Source organism: Hyperoodon ampullatus (assembly GCF_949752795.1).
Source record: "Hyperoodon ampullatus genome assembly, chromosome: 3".
Classification (NCBI taxonomy): domain Eukaryota; kingdom Metazoa; phylum Chordata; class Mammalia; order Artiodactyla; family Ziphiidae; genus Hyperoodon; species Hyperoodon ampullatus.
Genome location: NC_136916.1, coordinates 48,240,691 through 48,262,899, shown reverse-complemented (window position 1 = coordinate 48,262,899; position 22,209 = coordinate 48,240,691). Strand labels below are relative to the sequence as shown.

The window sequence follows — 22,209 nt, the reverse complement described above, 5'->3', positions numbered from 1 at the left end:
GGAAGGATAGGAATGAGAATATTAATTGAGGCATTGTCATAGGAATACATTTTTTTAAAAAAAACTTAACACACTGCTGTTTTTCATTTCAGTTAGATAAATTTGCTGTGTAATATTAGAGGTCATTCCCCCAGTTCTACACAGTACCCGTGCTTATGAGGAGGTTTAAGAACAAACATCACTCTTTCAGACGGTGGGACTAATTTTGACAAAGGGTTGAGAAGGATCGGCTCTGGTTTTTTTCAGTTTCAAGTCTACCACTGAGGAAGTCTCTTCAGTGGTCTTTCTAAATAGTTCAAATAATATTTAAAATTCTCAACATGTTGAAGGTATATATAAAAGTATAAAGGGCCCAGGGACACCTTTAATGCTATGGAATGATCCCTGGCATCCTTTGAATTTAAAATCACTAATTTTTTTCCTTTTCTTGACTGTTGTAAGAAAAGAAAAAAGTGGGGGGGTGGTGATGTGGAGCGCTTGCAGAACAGTCTTGGTTGTATTAAAACCGACATTCTTTATGCGGTTTCATTTAGAAGCTGTTTCCACATCGGCTTCTCCAGGGGCCCAGGGGTTGCCATACCTTCTGCCACGCTGAGTCCTGCTTCCCTACCTCCTGGCCCCAAGGCCTGCCTTTTCCTGAAATGCTCCTCCTTGGGGCTGCGCTAGGAAACGGTTTCTCCTGCTAGAGCAGCTCAAAGAGTGAAGGTAGCCAGGAGTCAACAGTGCTTTAAAACACACCTCAGAATGGCAGCACCCTCCTCTGCGTCCATCCCCAGGCCAGACCTCTGCGTGACCTACCTCAGTTGGCACTCACATTGGCCTATCAGGTGTGATTTTCTTTTTTTTAATTGAAGTGTAGTTGATTTACAGTGTTGTGTTAATTATTGCTGTACAGCAAAGTGATTCAGTTATATATACATTCTTTTCCATTATGGTTTATCATAGGATATTGAATATAGTTCTCTGTGCTATACAGGACCTTGTTGTTTGTGCATTCTATGTATAAAAGCTTACATCTGGGCTTCCCTGGTGGTGCAGTGGTTGAGAGTCAGTCTGCCGATGCAGGGGACACGGGTTTGTGCCCCGGTCTGGGAAGATCCCACATGCCGCGGAGCGGCTGAGCCCGTGAGCCGTGGCCACTGGGCCTGCGCACCCGGAGCCTGTGCTCCGCAACGGGAGAGGCCACAACAGTGAGGGGCCCGCGTACCGCCAAAAAAAAAAAGCTTACATCCGCTAACCCCAACCTGCCACTCCATCCCTCCCCCAATGCCCTCCCCCTTGGCAACCACCAGTCTCTTCTCTATGTCCAAGATTCTGTTTCATAGGTTCGTTTGTGTCATATTTTAGATTCCACATATAAGTGATATCATAATGGTATTTGTCTTTCTCTTTCTGACTTACTTCACTCAGTATGATAATCTCCAGTTGCATCCATGTTGCTGCAAATGGCATTATTTCATTCTTTTTTATGACTGAATAGTAGTAATCCATTGTATATATGTACCATACCTTCTTTATCCATCTATTGATAGACACTTAGGTTGTTTCCATGTTTTGGCTATTGTGAATAGTGCTGCTATGAACATAGAGGTGCATGTTTCTTTTTGAATTATAGTTTTGTCCAGATATATGGCCAGGAATAGGATTGCTGGATCATATGGTAATTCTATTTTTAGTTTTCTCAGGATTCTCCACACCATTTTCCATAGTGGCTGCAGCAACTTACATTCCCACCAACAATGTAGGAGGGTTCCCTTTCTCCACACCCTCTCCAGCATTTGTAACTTGTAGAATTTTTAACGATGGCCATTCTGACTGGTGTGAGTTGGTATCTCATTGTAGTTTTGATTTGCATTTCTCTAATAATTGGTGATGTTGAGCATCTTTTCAAGTGCCTTTTGGTTATCTGTGTTTCTTCTTTGGAGAAATGTCTGTTTAGGTCTTCTGCCCATTTTTGGATTGGGTTTTTTTGTTATTGAGTTGTATTAGCTGTTTGTGTATTTTGGAAATTAAGCCCTTATTGGTCACATTGTTTGCAAATATTTTCTCCCATACTCTAAGTTGTCTTTTTGGTTTTTTTTATGGTTTCCTTTGCTGTGCAAAAGCTTCTAAGTTTGATTAGGTCCCATTTGTTTATTTTTATTTCTATTGCCTTGGGAGACTGATCTAAGAAAACATTGGTATGATTTATGTCGGAGAATGTTTTGCCTATGTTCACGACTAGAAGTTTTATGGTGTCATGTCTTATGTTTAAGTCCTTATGCCATTTTAAGTTTACTTTGTGGAAAAAATATGGAATGCTTCATGAATTTGCGTGTCATCCTTGCTCGGGGGCCATGCTAATCTCTGTATCGGTCCAGTTTTAGTATATGTGCTGCCGAAGCGAGCACCGGGTAGGTGTGATTATCCCAAGTTTTTAGAACATGAAGTTGATATTCAGAGAGCTTTGATGACATGCCCAAGGTCCCACAACCACAATTTAAATAAAAATTTGGTTTCAAAACATGCATTTTCCTCTTGACACTGTCCTGACTTGTGGTGATTTACTCAACTGAGTTGCTTTGCTTTCTTTGGCTTTTTTTTTTTAAGTTGGGGAGTAAGGGGTAGGGAGTTTGGGCACAAGGGAGCATGATTTTTTTTTAAGTAAAAATGATTTTTTAATTTTATAAACATGAATGCATCTTAGTGTTTCTAGAAGGTAGGTTAACTAGATAAATTTCAGGATTTAAAGACACACACACACACACACACACACACAAAGCTTCTCTTAATGGTTTATAAATGATTCTAAGGACTGTACTGATTGAAAGATTATGGTGCCCTGACTTGGACAGTCCAAAACCCGATTCTGTTCTCTACCCCTTCTACACAGTCATGGATGACACACAATGATAGCATCAGTAGAACAAAATATATGGCATTTATTAAACATGTGACATAGGTTATAATATCAAAGTAGAGCATGCATGAACAAATCACTCATTCCTTCAGCAAAAACACCAATTGATATTGAAAACATTAAGTGATTAAATTTCCACAACACACAAAATTCTCTTTCAGTTAAAGTGAGAAAGAAAGAAAAAATAAATCACAGGTTGAATAAATACAGTGATTTCAGCTGGCCCCATAAAGGCATAAGGCACAAAGTAAACCAAGGGGTTAGCACGTCAGAATGAAGCGTGTCTGCCCACACGAGGACCAGCTGCAGCCGAGGCTCCCACACCCCTGCACAGGTCCTCGGCACCCGCCCCTTCCTTCCCAGGGTCACATTTCCCCATGTGCCTGCACTCCTGCGGACAGGCTTCCCTGTAACAGAGAAACACCGCCTCTAATACTTCTACGGGTAAATAAAACCTTCATGCTGTAACAAATGATCCTGGCAATAAGTAACATGAAATTTCAAGTTAATGCCTTGTTTCCTCCCAGCCGAAGTCTAGTAAAACAGAAAATAGTGAGGGAATTCTCCTGATAGGACTCAGTGTCCGCATGGAAAGCTAATGACGGCCCAGTACAGCAGGGTACATACACTGGTTGGGTGTTTGAAATATGACTTGAAACCTCTCTCTCCCGCCTTCCCCCTCCCCCTCCACTTTCCTTCATGTTTAAGAAGTGGATCAGAACCTCAGCAGTTTCCACTGCAGCTTAAACAGTGTATAGGACGAAGCAACAGTCACCCTTTCCAGACTTCACGCCACAGGGTTCCAGGGCCTTTGTCCATCAGTGAAAAGTGCACGTCTCCAAGTGCTTAAGTCAGAGTTTTCTTCATGGTTAACTCCAGGACTCGTGTGTATGGGGTATAATTCCTGGAAGGCACTGCGATTTCACGAGTCCTACCTGTTTGGCTGAGAAATGAGAAAACGCAGTCAGGAATATGAAACAAAACTTACCATATGCTTCACGTGGTAAGATAACTCTAGGAAATCCTTTTCAACACTTAAAAATAGACTGTAGTAATGTAGTTGAATATTTCATTTAAATATTATGAGGGAGAGAAAACCGTAATTCAAAAAGAGTCATGTACCACAATGTTCATTGCAGCTCTATTTACAATAGCCAGGACATAGAAGCAACCTAAGTGTCCACTGACAGATGAATGGATAAAGAAGGTGTGGCACATATATACAATGGAATATTACTCAGCCATAAAAAGAAACAAAATTGAGTTATTTGTAGTGAGGTGGATAGACCTAGAGTCCGTCATACAGAGTGAAGTAAGTCAGAAAAACAAATACTGTATGCTAACATATATATATATAGAATCTAAAAATAAAAAAGATTCTGAAGAACCTAGAGGCAGGACAGGAATAAAAACGCAAATGTAGAGAATGGACTTGACACGGGGAGGGGGAAAGGTAAGCTGGGATGAAGTGAGAGAGTGGCATGGACATATATACACTACCAAATGTAAAATAGATAGCTAGTGGGAAGCAGCCGCATAGCACAGGGAGATCAGCTCGGTGCTTTGTGACCACCTAGAGGGGTGGGATAGGGAGGGTGGGAGGGAGACGCAAGAGGGAGTCTATATGGGGATATATGTATACGTATAGCTGATTCACTTTGTTATAAAGCAGAAACTAACACACCATTGTAAAGCAATTATACTCCAATAAAAAAAAAAAGTACATTAGTGGTTGCCAGGGCCTAGGAGAAGGGGGGGATGGAGTTTGACTGCTAAGGGGTACAGGGTTTCTTTTTGGGGTGAGGGAAATTTTCTAAAATTAGATAAGTGGTGCGGGTTGCACAACTTTGTAAATATACTAAAACTATTGAATTGCACATTTTAAAAGGATGAATTCTATGCTATGTGAATTACATCTCAGTAAAACTTATTTAAAAAAGAAGAATATGAGGGACCATTATTTTTAGCAATTTCTTTAAAAAGTTTTATTGGAGTGTAGTTGATTTGCAATGTTGTGTTAGTTTCAGGTGTACAGCAGAGTGATTCAGTTATACATATATTAATTCTTTTTCAGATTCTTTTCTCATATAGGTTATCACAGAATATTGAGTACAGTTCCCTGGGCTATACAGTAGGTCCTTGTTGGTTATTTATCTTATATATAGTAGTGTATGTATGTTAATCCCAAGTTCCTGATTTATCCCTCCTGCCCACATTTCCCCTTTGATAACCATAAGTTTTCAATATCTATAAGTCTGTTTCTGTTTTGTAAATAAGTTCATCTGTATCATTTTCAAAAACTAGATTCCACATGAGTCATACCATATGATATTTGTCTTTCTCACTTAGTGTGATAATCTCTAGGTTCATCCATGTTGCTGCAAATGGCATTATTTCGTTCTTTTTTATGGCTGAGTAATATTCCATTGTATATATGTACCACATCTTCTTTATCCATTCCTCTGTCAATGGACATTTAGGTTGCTTCCATGTCTAGGCTGTTGTAAATAATGCTGTAATGAACACCGGAGTGCATGAGTATTTTCTAATTGTGGCTTTCTCCAGATACATGCCAAGGAGTGGGATTGCTGGATCATATGGTAGTTCTATTTTTAGTTTTTTAAGGAACCTCCATACTGTTCTCCATAGTGGTTGTACCAATTTACATTCCCACCAACAGCGTAGGAGGGTTCCCTTTTCTCCACACCCTCTCCAGCACTTACTGTTTGTAGACTTTTTGATGATGGCCATTCTGACCGGTGGTAGGTGATACCTCACTGTAGTTTTGATTTGCATATCTCTGATAATTAGTGATGTTGAGCATCTTTTCATGTGCTTTTTGGCCATCAGTATGTCTCCTTTGGAGAAATGTCTATTTAGGTCTTCTGCCCATTTTTGGATTGGGTTGTCTGGTTTTTGTTGTTTTTTGACATAGAGCTGCATGAGCTGTTTGTATATTTTGGAAATTAATCCCTTGTCAGTCACTTTGTTTGCAAATATTTTCTCCCATTTTGTGGGTTGTCTTTTTGTTTCATTTATGGTTTCCTTTGCTGTGCAGAAGCTTTTAAATTTAATTCGGTCTCATTTGTTTATTTTTGTGTTTTTTTTTTAATTTTATTTTTTTATTGAAGTATAGTTGATTTACAATATGGTGCCAATCTCTGCTGTACAGCAAAAGTGACTCAGTTATACACATACAGGCATTCTTTTTTTATGTTCTTTTCCATTATGGTTTATCATAGGAGATTGGATATAGTTCCCTGTGTTATATACATTAGGACTTTGTTTATCCACCCCTATCTATAATAGTTTACATCTGCTAATCCCAAACTCCCAGTCCTTCCCTCCCCCAACACCCTCCCCCTTGGCAACCGCAAGTCTGTTCTCTATGTCTGTGAATCTGTTTCTGTTTTGTAGATAGGTTCATTTGTGCCATATTTTAGATTCCACATATCAGTGATATCATATGGTATTTGTCTTTCTCTTTCTGACTTACTTCACTTAGTATGATAATCTCTAGTTGCATCCATCTTGCTGCAAATGGCATTATTTCGTTCTTTTTTTTATGGCTGAGTAGTACTCCATTGTATATATGTACCACGTCTTCTTTATCCATTCATCTGTTCGTGGACATTAGGTTGTTTCCATGTTTTGGCTGTTGTGAACAGTGCTGCTATGAACATAGGGGCGCATGTATCTTTTTGAATTACAGTTTTGTCCAGGTATATTCCCAGGAGTGGGACTGTTAGATCATATGGTAATTCTACTTTTAGTTTTCTGAGGAATCTCCGTACTGTCTTCCATAGTGGCTGTACCAACTTATATTCCCACCAGCAGTGTAGGAGGGTTCCCTTTTCTCCACATCCTCTCCAGCATTTATTTGTAGACTTTTTAATGATTGCCATTCTGACTGGTGTGAGTTGGTACCTCATTGTAGTTTTGATTTGCACTTCTCTAATAATTAGTGACGTTGAGCATCTTTTCATGTGTCTACTGGCCACCCGTACGTCTTCTTTGGAGAAATGTCTATTAAGGTCTTTGGCCCATTTTTCGATTGGGTTGTTTGTTTTTTTGTTGTTGAGTTGCATACGCTGTTTGTATATTTTGGAGACTAAGCCCTTGTCTATTGCATCATTTGCAAATATTTTCTTCCATTCTGTAGGTTGTCTTTTCATTTTTATATGGGTTCCTTTGCTGTGCAAAAGCTTCTAAGTTTGATACGGTCCCGTTTGTTTATTTTTATTTCTATTGCCTTGGGAGACTGACCTAAGAAAACATTGGTATGATTTATGTCAGGGAATAAATTCTAGAAGTTTTAGAAGTTTTATGGTGTCATGTTTTATGTTTAAGTCTTTAAGCCATTTTGAGTTTATTTCTTTGCATGGTGTGAGGGTGTGTTCTAACTTCATGGACTTACATGCAGCTCTCCAACTTTCCCAGCACCACATGTTAAAGAGACTTTTTCCTATTTTATATTCTTGCCTCCTTTGTTGAAGATTAATTGACTGTAGGTGTCTAGGTTTATTTCTGGGCTCTCTATTCTGTTCCATTGATCCATATGTCTGTTTTTGTACCAATACCACACTGTTTTGATTACTGTAGCTCTAGTATTGTTTGAAGTCTGGGAGAGGTATGCCTCCTTTTTTTTTTTTTTGCTCAGGATTGCTTTGGCAATTCTGGGTCTTTTATGGTTCCATATAAATTTTTGTTTTTGTTTTTTTTTTTTTTATTAGTTTCTGCTTTATAACAAAGTGAATCAGTCATACATATACATCTGTTCCCACATCCCCTCCCTCATGCATCTCCCTCCCTCCCACCCTCCCCATCCCACCCCTCCAGGCGGTCACAAAGCACCGAGCTGATCTCCCTGTGCTCTGCGGCTGCTTCCCACTATCTATCTACCTTACGTTTGGTAGTGTATATATGTCCATGCCTCTCTTTCCCTTTGTCACAGCTTACCCTTCCCCTTCCCCATATCCTCAAGTCCATTCTCAAGTAGGTCTGTGTCTTTATTCCCGTTTTACCCCTAGGTTCTTCATGACATTTTTTTTTTTTTTAAATTCCATATATATGTGTTAGCATACGGTATTTGTCTTTCTCTTTCTGACTTACTTCACTCTGTATGACAGACTCTAGGTCTATCCACCTCATTACAAATAGCTCAGTTTCGTTTCTTTTTATGGCTGAGTAATATTCCATTGTATATATGTGCCACATCTTCTTTATCCATTCATCCGATGATGGACACTTAGGTTGTTTCCAGCTCCGGGCTATTGTGAATAGAGCTGCAATGAACATTTTGGTACATGTCTCTTTTTGAATTATGGTTTTCTCAGGGTATATGCCTAGCAGTGGGATTGCTGGGTCATATGGTAGTTCTATTTTTAGTTTTTTAAGGAACCTCCATACTGTTCTCCATAGTGGCTGTACCAATTCACATTCCCACCAGCAGTGCAAGAGTGTTCCCTTTTCTCCACACCCTCTCCAGCATTTATTGTTTCTAGATTTCTTGATGATGGCCATTCTGACTGGTGTGAGATGATATCTCATTGTAGTTTTGATTTGCATTTCTCTAATGATTAATGATGTTGAGCATTCTTTCATGTGTTTGTTGGCAGTCTGTATATCTTCTTTGGAGAAATGCCTATTTAAGTCTTCTGCCCATTTTTGGATTGGGTTGTTTGTTTTTTTGCTATTGAGCTGCATGAGCTGTTTATAAATTTTGGAGATTAATCCTTTGTCAGTTGCTTCATTTGCAAATATTTTCTCCCATTCTGAGGGTTGTCTTTTGGTCTTGTTTATGGTTTCCTTTGCTGTGCAAAAGCTTTGAAGTTTCATTAGGTCCCATTTGTTTATCTTTGTTTTTATTTCCATTTCTCTAGGAGGTGGGTCCAAAAGGATCTTGCTGTGATTTATGTCATAGAGTGTTCTACCTATGTTTTCCTCTAAGAGTTTGATAGTTTCTGGCCTTACATTTAGGTCTTTAATCCATTTTGAGCTTATTTTTGTGTATGGTGTTAGGGAATGATCTAATCTCATACTTTTACATGTCCCTGTCCAGTTTTCCCAGCACCACTTATTGAAGAGGCTGTCCTTTCTCCACTGTACATTCCTGCCTCCTTTATCAAAGATAAGTTGGCCATATGTGCGTGGGTTTATCTCTGGGCTTTCTATCCTGATCCGCTGATCTATCTTTCTGTTTTTATGCCAGTACCACACTGTCTTAATTACTGTAGCTTTGTAGTATAGTCTGAAGTCAGGCAGCCTGATTCCTCCAGATCCATTTTTCGTTCTCAAGATTGCTTTGGCTATTCGGGGTCTTTTGTTTTTCCAAACAAATTTTGAAATTTTTTGTTCTACTTCTGTGAAAAATGCCAGTGGTAGTTTGATAGGGATTGCATTGAATCTGTAGATTGCTTTGGGTAGTAGAGTCATTTTCACAATATTGATTCTTCCAATCCAGGAGCATGGTATATCTCTCCATCTATTTATATCATCTTTAATTTCTTTCATCAGTGTCTTATAATTTTCTGCATACAGGTCTTTTGTCTCCTTAGGTAGGTTTATTCCTAGATATTTTATTCTTTTTGTTGCAGTGGTAAATGGGAGTGTTTTCTTGATTTCATTTTCAGATTTTTCATCATTAGTGTACAGGAATGCCAGAGATTTCTGTGCATTAATTTTGTATCCTGCTGCTTTACCAAATTCATTGATTAGCTCTAGTAGTTTTTCGGTAGCATCTTTAGGATTCTCTATGTATAGTATCATGTCATCTGCAAACAGTGACAGCTTTACTTCTTCTTTTCCAATTTGGATTCCTTTTATTTCCTTTTCTTCTCTGATTGCTGTGGCTAAAACTTCCAAAACTATGTTGAATAAGAGTGGTGAGAGTGGGCAGCCTTGTCTTGTTCCTGATCTTAGTGGAAATGGTTTCAGTTTTTCACCATTGAGGACAATGTTGGCTGTGGGTTTGTCATATACGGCCTTTATTATGTTGAGGAAAGTTCCCTCTATGCCTACTTTCTGCAGGGTTTTTATCATAAATGGGTGTTGAATTTTGTCGAAAGCTTTCTCTGCATCTATTGAGATGATCATATGGTTTTTCTCCTTCAACTTGTTAATATGGTGTATCACATTGATTGATTTGCGTATCTTGAAGAATCCTTGCATTCCTGGAATAAACCCCACTTGATCATGGTGTATGATCCTTTTAATGTGCTGTTGGATTCTGTTTGCTAGTATTTTGTTGAGGATTTTTGCATCTATGTTCATCAGTGATATTGGCCTGTAGTTTTCTTTCTTTGTGACATCCTTGCCTGGTTTTGGTATCAAGGTGATGGTGGCCTCGTAGAATGAGTTTGGGAGTGTTCCTTCCTCTGATATTGTTTGGAAGAGTTTGAGAAGGATGGGTGTTAGCTCTTCTCTAAATGTTTGATAGAATTCGCCTGTGAAGCCATCTGGTCCTGGGCTTTTGTTTGATGGAAGATTTTTAATCACAGTTTCAATTTCAGTGCTTGTGATTGGTCTATTCATATTTTCTATTTCTTCCTGAGTCAGTCTTGGTAGGTTGTGCATTTCTAAGAATTTGTCCATTTCTTCCAGGTTGTCCATTTTATTGGCATAGAGTTGCTTATAGTAATCTCTCATGATCTTTTGTATTTCTGCAGTGTCAGTTGTTACTTCTCCTTTTTCATTTCTAATTCTACTGATTTGAGTCTTCTCCCTTCTTTTCTTGATGAGTCTGGCTAATGGTTTGTCAATTTTGTTTATCTTCTCAAAGAACCAGCTTTTAGTTTGGTTGATCTTTGCTATCGTTTCCTTCATTTCTTTTTCATTTATTTCTGATCTGATCTTTATGATTTCTTTCCTTCTGCTAACTTTGGGGGTTTTTTGTTCTTCTTTCTCTAATTGCTTTAGGTGCAGGGTCAGGTTGTTTACTCGAAATGTTTCCTGTTTCTTAAGGTGGGATTGTATTGCTATAAACTTCCCCCTTAGAACTGCTTTTGCTGCGTCCCATAGGTTTTGGGTCGTCGTGTCTCCATTGTCATTTGTTTCTAAGTATTTCTTAATTTCCTCTTTGATTTCTTCAGTGATCACTTCATTATTGAGTAGTGTATTGTTTAGCCTCCATGCGTTTGTATTTTTTACAGATCTTTTCCTGTAATTGATGTCTAGTCTCATAGCATTGTGGTCGGAAAAGATACTTGATACAATTTCAATTTTCTTAAATTTACCAAGGCTTGATTTGTGACCCAAGATATGATCTATCCTGGAGAATGTTCCATGAGCACTTGAGAAAAATGTGTATTCTGTTGTTTTTGGGTGGAATGTCCTATAAATATCAATTAAGTCCATCTTGTTTAATGTATCATTTCAAGCTTGTGTTTCCTTATTTATTTTCATTTTGGATGATCTGTCCATTGGTGAAAGTGGGGTGTTAAAGTCCCCTACTATGATTGTGTTACTGTCGATTTCCCCTTTTATGGCTGTTAGTATTTGCCTTATGTATTGAGGTGCTCCTATGTTGGGTGCATAAATATTTACAATTGTTATATCTTCTTCTTGGATCGATCCCTTTATCGTTATGTAGTGTCCTTCTTTGTCTCTTCTAATAGTCTTTATTTTAAAGTCTATTTTGTCTGATATAAGAATTGCTACTCCAGCTTTCTTTTGATTTCCATTTGCATGGAATATCTTTTTCCATCCCCTTACTTTCAATCTGTATGTGTCTCTAGGTCTGAAGTGGGTCTCTTGTAGACAGCATATATATGGGTCTTGTTTTTGTATCCATTCAGCCACTCTGTGTCTTTTGGTGGGAGCATTTAGTCCATTTACATTTAAGGTAATTATTGATATGTATGTTCCTATTCCCATTTCCTTAATGGCTTTGGGTTCGTTATTGTAGGTATAGTCCTTCTGTTGTGTTTCTTGCCAGAGAAGTTCCTTTAGCATTTGTTGTAAAGCTGGTTTGGTGGTGCTGAACTCTCTCAGCTTTTGCTTGTCTGTAAAGGTTTTAATTTCTCCATCAAATCTGAATGAGATCCTTGCTGGGTAGAGTAATCTTGGTTGCAGGTTTCTCTCCTTCATCACTTTAATTATGTCCTGCCACTCCCTTCTGGCTTGTAGAGTTTCTGCTGAGAGATCAGCTGTTAACCTGATGGGGATTCCCTTGTGTGTTATTTGTTGTTTTTCCCTTGCTGCTTTTAATATGATTTCTTTGTGTTTAATTTTTGACAGTTTGATTAATATGTGTCTTGGCGTATTTCTTCTTGGATTTATTCTGTATGGGACTCTCTGTGCCTCCTGGACTTGATTAACTATTTCCTTTCCCATATTAGGGAAGTTTTCAACTATAATCTCTTCAAATATTTTCTCAGTCCCTTTCTTTTTCTCTTCTTCTTCTGGAACCCCTATAATTCGAATGTTGGTGCGTTTAATGTTGTCCCAGAGGTCTCTGAGACTGTCCTCTGTTCTTTTCATTCTTTTTTCTTTATTTTTCTCTGCATCAGTTATTTCCACTATTTTATCTTCCACCTCACTTATCCGTTCTTCTGCCTCAGTTATTCTGCTATTGATCCCATCTAGAGTATTTTTCATTTCATTTATTGTGTTTTTAATCGATGCTTGATTCATCTTTAGTTCTTCTAGGTCCTTGTTAACTGTTTCTTGCATATTGTCTATTCTATTTCCAAGATTTTGGATCTGGGAAATAGAATCTTGGATCAGCTTTACTATCATTATTCTGAATTCTTTTTCAGGTAGACTGCCTATTACCTCTTCATTTGTTAGGTCTGGTAGGTTTTTATCTTGCTCCTTCACCTGCTGTGTGTTTTTCTGCTTTCTCATTTTGCTTATGTTACTGTGTTTGGGGTCTCCTTTTTGCAGGCTGCAGATTCGTAGTTCCCGTTGTTTTTGGTGTCTGTCCCCCGTGGCTAAGGTTGTTTCAGTAGGTTGTGTAGGCTTCCTGGTGGGGGGGACTAATGCCTGTGTTCTGGTGGTTGAAGCTCGATCTTGTCTTTCTGGTGGACAGGTCCACGTCTGGTGGTGTGTTTTGGGGTGCCTGTGGCCTTATTATGTTTTTAGGTATCCTCTCTGCTAATGGGTGGGGTTGTGTTTCCTGCCTTGCTAGTTGCTTGGCGTAGGGTGACCAGCACTGTAGCTTGCTGGTCGTTGACTGAAGCTGGGTGCTGGTGTTGAGATGGAGATCCCTGGGAGATTTTCGCTGCTTGATATTATGTGGAGCTGGGAGGTCTCTTGTGGACCCGTGTCCTGAAGTTGGCTCTCCCACTTCAGAGGCACAGCACTAACTCCTGGCTGCAGCACCAAGAGCCTTTCATCCACCCGGCTCAGAATAACAGTGAGAAAAAGTAGAAAGAAATAATTAGTAGAAGAAAGAAAGAGAGATTGAAAGAAAGGAAGAAGGGAAGTAAGGAAGGAAGGAAGGAAGAAAGAAAGAAAGGAGGGAGAGAGGAAGGATGGAAAGAAAGGAGGGAGGGAGGAATGAAAGCAAAAGGAAGAGTGAATGGAAGAAGAGAGGGAGGGAGGGAGGAAGGAAAGAAAGAAAGAAAGACAAGAGGGAGGGAGGGAGGGAGGAAGGAAGGAAAAAGAAAGTGGAAAGAAGAAGGGTGGGAGGGAGGGATGGAGGAAAGAAAAAGAAAGAAGGAAAGGAGGAGCGGAGGGAGGGAGGGAGGAAGGGAAGGGAGGAAAAAAAGAAAGAGCAGGTAAAGTAAAATAGAATAAAGTATGAAATATAGTAGCGTTATTAAAATTAAAAAGTAATTATTGAAAAAAAAAAAAACACGGACCGAAAGAACCCTGGGACATATGGTGGAAGCAAAGCTATACAGAGAGAATCTTACACAGAAGATTACACATACACATTCACAAAAAGAGAGCAGAGGGAAAAATCAAAAATCTTGCTCTCCAAGTCCACCTCCTCGATTTGGGATAATTCGTTGTAAAAAGAGGAAAAGGGCGAAAAGTCTGAAATCTTGCTAAGTCCACCTCCTTAATTTGAGATAATTCGTTGTAAAAAGAGGGAAAAAAAGGGGGGGGAAGTCTTAAATCTTGTCCTCAAGGTCCACTTCCTCAATTTGGGATGATTTGCTGTCCATTCATGCACTCCACAGACGCAGGGCACATCAAATGGACCGTGGAGCTTTAATCCACTGCCTCGGAGGCTGCACAGAGAGATTTCCCTGTCTCTGCTCTCACAGCTCCCGGGTCTCAGCCTTGGACCTGGCCCCGCCTCTGCGCGTAGGTCGCCGGAGGGCGTCCGTTCTTCGCTCAGACAGGACGGGTTTAAAGGAGCCGCTGATTCGGGGGCTCTGGCTCACTCAGGCAGAGGGGAGGGAGGGGAATGCCCTCTCCTCGCGCACCAGGCAACAAAAGGGAAAAAAGTCTCTTGCCTCTCCGGTAGCTCCAGACCCTTTCCCCGGACTCCCTCCGGGCTAGCACTAACCCCTTCAGGGTCTCTTCCTGCCGCCAGCCCCAGACCTCTCCCTGCGCTCCGACTGAAAGCCGATACCCGAGCCTCAGCTCCCAGCCCCGCCCGCCCTGGCGGCCGAGCAGACAAGTCTCTCGGGCTGGTGTGTGCCTGAGGGCACCGATCCTCTGTGCCAAAATCTCTCTGCTTTGCCCTCCACACCCCTGTTGCTGTGCTCTCCTCCGCTACTCTGAAGCTTTCCCCCTCCACCACCTGCAGTCTCCGCCCTCGAAGGGGCTTGTAGTGTGTAGAAACCTTCCCTCCTTCACGGCTCCCTCCCACTGGTGCAGGTCCCGTCCATATCCTATTGTCTCTGTTTATTCTTTTTTTCTTTTGACCTACCCAGGTATGTGGGGAGTTTCTTGCCTTTTGGGGGGTCTGAGGTCTTCTGTCAGCGTTCAGTAGGTGTTCTGTTGGAGTTGTTCCACGTGTAGATGAATTTCTGATGTATCTGTGGGGAGGAAGGTGATCTCCGCGTCTTACTCTTCCGCCATCTTCCCCATATAAATTTTTGATTGTTCTAGTTCTGTGAAAAATGTCATGGGTATTTTGATAGGGATCACATTAAATCTGTAGATTGCTTTGGGTAGTATTGCCATTTTAACAATATTAATTCTTCCAATCCAAGAGTATGGGGTATCTTTCCATTTCTTTGGATCCTCTTTAATTTATTAATGTTTTATAGTTGATAGCATGTAAGTCTTTCACCTCCTTGGTCAGGTTTATTCTGAAGTATTTTTTTTTGGTAGTATTTTAAAAGGTACTGTTTTTTTACATTCCCTTTCTGATACTTCATTGTTAGTGTAAAGAAATGCAACTGATTTTTGGATGTTAATCTTGTATTTTGCTACTTTGCTTAATTCATTTATTAGATCTAGTGATTTTTCTGTGGAGTCCTTAGGGTTTTCTATATATAGTATCATGTCATCTGCAAACAGTGACAATTTCACCTCTTCTAATTTGGATACCTTTTTTTTTTTCTTGTCTGATTGCTGTGGCTAGGACTTCCAATACTATGTTGAATAGAAGTGGTAAGAGTGGGCATCCTTGTCTTGTTCCTGAATTTAGTAGAAAGGCTTTTAGCTTTTCACTGTTGAGTATTATATTGGCTGTGGGTTTGTCATAAATGGCTTTTATTATGTTGAGATATATGTTCCCTAGGAGGTGGATCCAAAAACATTTTGCTGCGATTTATGTTCAAAGAGTGTTGCCTATGTTTTCCTCTAAGAGTTTTATAGTGTCTGGCCTTACATTTAGGTCTTTGATCCATTTTGAGTTTATTTTTGTGTATGGTGTTAAAGAATGATCTAATTTCATTCCTTCACATGTAGCTGTCCAGTTCTCCCAGCACCACTTATTGAATCCATTGTATATTCTTGCCTCCTTTGTCATAGATTGACCATACGTGCGTGGGTTTATTTCTGGGCTTTCTATCCTGTTCCATTGATCTATATTTCTGTTTTTGCACCAGTACCATACTGTTTTGATTACTGTAGCTTTGCAGTATAGTCCGAAGTCAAGGATCCTGATTCCTCCAGCTCCATTTTTCTTTCTCAGGATTGCTTTGGCTACTTGGAGTCTTTTGTATTTCCATGCAAATTTAAAATTTTTTTGATCTAGCTCTGTGAAAAATGCCATTGGTAATTTGATAGGGATGGCATTGAATCTGTAGGTTGCTTTGGGTAGTATAGTCATTTTGATAATATCAGTTCTTCCAATCCAACAACATGGTATATCTTATGTGTTTGTGTCATCTTCTGTTTCTTTCATTAGCATCTTACAGTTTTAAGAGTACAGGTCTTTGGTCTCCTTAGGCAGGTTTATTTCATTTTTTTTTTCTTTTTTGATACGATGGTAAATGAGATTGTTTCCTTAACACATTTTTGACTGGAGGCGTATTACGGCCACAGGTGTTAGTTTCTACAAAAATCCCCTGGTCAATAATGTGTTAAATTCTCTTTTCCAATCTTTTGTTGTTAGTGTATAGGAATGCAAGAGATTTCTGTGTATTAATTTTGTATCCTGCAACTTTACCAGATTCATTGATGATCTCTAGTAGTTTTCTGGTGGCATCTTTAGGATTTTCTATATATAGTATCATGTCATCTGCAAACAGTGACAGTTTTACTTCTTTTCCAATTTGGATTCCTTTTATTTCTTTTTCTTCTCTGACTGCCATGGCTAGAACTTCCAAAACCATACTGAATAAAAGTGGCAAGAGTGGACATCCTTGCTTTGCTCCTGATCTCAGAGGGGACTTTGCACCATTGAGAATGATGTTAGCCCTGGGTTTGTCATATATGGCCTTTATTATGTTGAGGTAGGTTCCCTCTGTGCCCAGTTTCTGGAAAGTTTTTATCGTAAATGGGTGTTGAATTTTGTCAAAAGCTTTTTCTGCATCTATTGAAATGATCATATGGTTTTTATTCTTCATCTTGTTAATGTGGTGTATCACACTGATTGATTTGCGGATATTGAGGAATCTTTGCATCACTGGGATAAACCCCACTTGATGATGGTGTATGATCCTTTTAATGTGTTGTTGGATTCGGCTTACTAGTATTTTGTTGACAATTTTTGCATTTATGTTCATCAGTGATATTGGCCTATAATTTTCCTTTTTTGTCTGGTTTTGGTTTCAGGGTGATGGTGGCCTCATAGAATGAGCTTGGCAGTGTTCCTTCCTCTACAGTTTTTTGGAAGAGTTTCAGAAGGATAGGTGTTAGCTCTTCTCTAAATATTTGATAGAATTCGCCTGTGAAGCCATAATTTCAGTACTTGTGACTGGTCTGTATTTTCTGTTTCTTCCTGGTTCAGTTTTGGAAGGTTGTATCTTTCTAAGAACTTGTCCATTTTTTCTAGGGTGTCCATTTTATTGGCATATAGCTGTTTGTAGTAGTCTCTTATGATCCTTTGTATGTCTCTTATGATCTCTTTGTATTCTTTCCATGGTGTCTGTTGTAACTTCTCCTTTTTCATTTCTAATTTTATTGATTTGAACCCTCTCCCTTTTTTACTTGATGACTCTGGCTAAAGGTTTATCAATTTTGTTTATCTTTTCAAAGAACCAGCTTTTAGTTTCATTGATCTTTTCTATTGTTTTCTTCATCTCCATTTATTTCTGCTCTGATCTTTATGATTTCTTTCCTTCTACTAACTTTGGGTTTTCTTTGTTCTTTCTGTAGTTGCTTTAGGTATAAGGTTAGGTTGTTTGAGATTTTTCTTATTTCCTAAGTTAAGAAGGTTGTGTTGCTATAAACTTCCCTCTTAGAACCCCTTTTGTTGCATCCCATAGGTTTTGGGTAGTTGTGTTTTCATTGTACTTTGTCTGTAGGTATTTTTGATTTCTTCAGTGATCCATTGGTTGTTTAGTAACATTGTTTAGCCTTCATGTGTTTGTGTTTTTTATGTTTTTTTCCCTGTAGTTTATTTCTAATCTCATAGAGTTGTGGTTGGAAAAGATGCTTGATATGATTTCATTTTCTTAAATTTACTGATGCTTGCTTTGTGGCCCAGCATGTGATCAGTCCCAGAGAATGTTCCATGTCCACTTAAGAAAGTGTATTCTGCTGCTTTTGGATGGATGTCCTTTAAATATCAATTAAGTCTATCTGGTCTGTTGTGTCGTTTAAAGCTTGTGTTTCCTTACTGATTTTCTGTCTGGATGATCTGTCCACTGATGAAAGTTGGGTGTTAAAGTCCCCCACTATTATTGTGGTACTGTCAATTTCTCCTTTTATGGCTGTATTTCCCTTATATATTGAGGTTCTTGCCTTATATATTGAGGTGCTCCTGTGTTGGGTGCATATATATTTACAATTATGTCTTCCTCTTGGATTGGTCCCTTGATCATTATGGCCTTCCCCCAGAGCTCCTGTAGGTGGTGCCCTGTTGCCTGGGAGTGCTGACAGGGAAAGAAGCTCTTATGGTGGTCCCACCCTCTCCCCATGTGTCCCCCAATAATGGCACTTTGCCTCTCTGGCAGGCCCAGGCTTCTTCCAAATACACCCTCAGTTGCCACAGTCCAGCCTCTTCAGGCTGTTTCTACACAGCCAACCCTGGTCCTCTCCCTGGGTCTGACCTCCAGAGCCTGAGCTATAGCACCCAGCCCCTGCCCACACTGACAGACGAGTGTCTCAGGCTGGGGAGCACAGGGTGGCAGCACCAACCTTCTGTGCTGGTTACTCTCTCTTTTGCCTCCCACAAACCGGTTACTGTGCTCTCCTCCTAGGCTCTGAAGCTCCTCCTCCATCCAGGCTGGTCTCCCTGCTGTGAGGAACAGGTGTGGGAACCTTTCCTTCTTCACAGCTGCCTCCCTGGATACAGGCCCCATCCCAATGCCTTCTTTTTCTTTTTCATATTGTCCTACTTGGTTATGTGGAGGTTTTCTTGCCCTTTCAGAAGTCTGAGGTCTTCTTTCATTATTTAGTAGATGTTTGTGACTCGTTCCACTTGCAGATGTATTTATAATGTTTTTGTGGGAGAAGGTGAGTTCCACGTCCTACGCCTCCACCATCTTGATCCCTGTACCTGGAGCCAGCCATTATTTTTAGCAGCTTTTAAAGGTTATACTAGGTAGCCATGATTCAGAAAAATAAAAAAAAATATGCATTCAAGGAACTCACAATTAGGCAGGAAAGATATGTATTTAAATAGTTGCAATGTGTTAGGTAATACATAAAGACATAAAAAGCTATACTGGATACTCTGCATTTGCCTGTTCAGATCCATCCCCCCTTCTCCACCCCACCATATGCCCTGGGAAGCTTACCTGAAGGTCAGCATCAGTGGGTTCCCTCAGCCTTTACCTTCCAGTTGGTCTGGACCAATTGGGAGATCAAGGGATGAGAGAATGGAGGACAGGGAGGCCAGGACATCTGTTCCCTCTGCTCAGTCTGCAGCTTGGTAGTTGGCTACATTCCTCTAGCAAAGGCCATGCTCCAGCTTACCCCTTCATCTCTTCTACCAGCTTTCTCTCCCCACCTCTTTAGGCCCAGGCTAGAAATAGCTCCAGAGCAAGCCAGTGTCCATTTTTTTATTTCCCTAAAAGCTGCCCTCAAATTTTTACACAGTCCCTTCATTTAGCCTCTTCTGTTTCCCTTTCTGCCAGGACCCTGAGCAATACAAGAGTAAACATATTATGAGCAAAGTGATGGTAGAACAAGTTAGCTTCACTGGGAGGAAATTGGCCCAGGGAAGGTGACTCCTGAAGGATGCCTAGGCATTCCTCAAGTGGGTGAGGAGGAGATGGGAATTCCGGGCAGATGGACAGTACAGGCAAAGGCAAAGAAGGGTGAACACAGAGGCCATGGTGTGGAAAGGAGACACGCTTGGCAGGACTGGAGCAAGAGTTCATGATGAAGTGGCAGAAGATGAGGTCGGGGTGGGGAAGCAGGGCCCTGTGTGCCCTGCTAAGGGGTTCAGAAGGGGACAGCGAGCCACTAAAGGTTTTTACGGAGGGGCAGGATATGCTTCTATTTTTAATCTAGCAAGATCCCTTGGCACTGCTGAGGGTTGGTTGATTGCAGAGGCATTAGTCTGGAAGCAGGAGGTTAATTAGGAGAGTTTTGCTATTTAGGAGGTGAGAGAGACCATGAGAACTCAAACTCTGAAAGTAGCACTGTAGGTGAAGTAGCACGGAAAGGTTGAGATGATATTTGGGAGGCAGAATTAATGGGATTTGGTGACTAAGATGGAGAAAATATCCCATTTCTTTTTCTGCCTAGACACATAACTACCTTTCCCAGCCTCCCTTGCAGTTTGGTAGGCCACATGACTATAATGGGCAGAAATGATTTATATTACTTTCAGGTTCAGCCCATATCCATTTTGCAGTCACAGATATTTTCCTAAAAGGACAATCGGAGCATATTACTGTTCTCTTTTTTTTTAATAAATTTATTTTTTATTTTTGGCTGCGTTGGGTCTTCATTGCTGCACGCAGGCCTTCTCTAGCTGTGGTGAGCGGGGGCTACTCTTCATTGCAGTGCACGGGCTTCTCACTGCGGTGGCTTCTCTTGTGGAGCATGGGCTCTAGGCGCGTGGGCTTCAGTAGTTGCGGTTCATGGGCTCTAGAGCACAGGCGCAGTAGTTGTGGCACACAGGTTTAGCTGCTCTGCGGCATGTGGGATCTTCCCGGACCAAGGCTCGAACCCGTGTCCCCTGCATTGGCAGGCAGATTCTTAACCACTGTGCCACCAGGGAAGTCCGTATTACTGTTCTTAAAACTCTTCAAAGTCTCCCCCTTGCTTCCTGGATGGAGTCTAAACTCCTCTGCAGGGTGTAAAGGCCTCCACTTTCTACTGTTATATCTCCTGCCTGGCCTTGCTAAGAAACACAGCTCTCATTTACACACTGCTTCACAGCTCTGCCATCCTCAGCTGTCCCCTCTGCCTTAAATGCTTCCCTCACCAAGTCGATCTGATGAATTCCTGCCTATATTCCAAGATTCAAGCCAAACATTGCCTCCTCTGTGACAGTCTCCCCAGTTCCCTGCAGCAGTGATAGAAACTATCATTCCTTTCTCCTCTGTGTGCTCTGTTTCCTTGAGTAGCACTGCTCAATTTTATGCTTACACAAGGTTCACTTTTGCTAAACTTTTCCATCAGTAATACCTCCCATTACCCTGCAGTGATTTTCAACTATGGTTGGGAGACAACTTCTTAATAGGGTGTATTAGAAGCTTGGGGGGAATGTTAAACTTCACGTGTCTCTCCCCAAGAGATTCAATATTTCTTCCATGCTCTCCTCCCCTTGAAAATGACTGTCACAGAGGCTTGTGACACACTACTGAAAGCATCTCATTGCACCCACTGGTCTATATACATCCTCTGCTAGTTATAATTTCATGAAGCACGAAAACCGTATCTTGCTTATCTTCATGACCTCAGCAGCTCACTCAGGCCAGGCACAGAACTATCACTACACAGATGGATGACATAGGGAACCAGAGGACGGATTTCAAGGAGTGAGTGGTCAGAGTGTCACCTTCACCTGGCACAGAGAGGAATCTGCAAGATCTGGCAATTCAGGGGTCTCCAGTGACCTGACCAGGTAATTTAGTGGAGTGCCAGGGGCAGGAGCCAGATGGCAATTTGTGCCAACTCCTGTGAAAATTCCACAGAACAGAAATAGTCTCTGGTGACAATATCCTAAAAGCCCATAAAATTCAGAAATATTTATAAAGATGAACCCTCTGGTTTCAAAAACAGGCTCTCATATCCCCCCTTTCAAAAAGAAGTGAGGTATTTTATTTAGTTGATCACTAGGAAACAACAGGTTTTCAAGAACACAAATAATTTCAACCCCAGAATGAAAATTCAGCCATTTTCTTTAACACATTAAGGCTATTGTTAACCTTTTATTAATCCATAAAGGGGCAGTTCCCTTGGGGGAAACAATATAAAGCTTTGACAAAAAGCTACTTTGTGTTTTGGTTTTTACAACAGAAATATGAAAACGTAGGCATTTTAAAGCACTTACTATGCACTGGCACTTATGACAACAAGGAATATTTTTCACTAAATTGTACCTATTGAGACATAATTTATGAGTTCGCTGGAAACTGAGTTTCACTAAGGGGCAAGAGAAAGAAGTCTCTCTTTTTTTTTTGGTGTTCAATATTTTGTTTTCCACTTTTCTCTTTAAATGAAGGCTAGCTGACCTAAAATTGCTCTCAATGGCTTTGATTAATATATATTGAACTTTTCAACTCAAACTCAAGTTTCTCTTTTAAATAGGTGTTTAAAAGCCCCTGAAATCATGGTTGAGTGCCTTCGCACCTCTTCCCTCTCTCCTTGCTTTCCAGAAATCTATGCAACACAAA

The 22,209-nt window shown here is 40.4% G+C and overlaps 1 protein-coding gene across 2 annotated transcripts in view; it reads right to left on the bottom strand.

Annotated features, from left to right (window-relative positions):
- Positions 1-3,660: 3,660 nt before the first annotated feature.
- The window catches only part of MYZAP (myocardial zonula adherens protein), a gene marked incomplete at its 5' end in the record, with an annotated part of 112,757 nt that continues 94,208 nt past the window's right edge, over positions 3,661-22,209 (bottom strand). For both annotated transcript variants that reach the window (XM_079700397.1, XM_079700398.1), the window contains one exon: positions 3,661-3,842. In XM_079700397.1, coding sequence (XP_079556523.1) covers positions 3,746-3,842 — 97 coding nt within the window. In that variant the 3' untranslated portion in view covers positions 3,661-3,745. The remainder of the gene's footprint in view (positions 3,843-22,209) is intronic.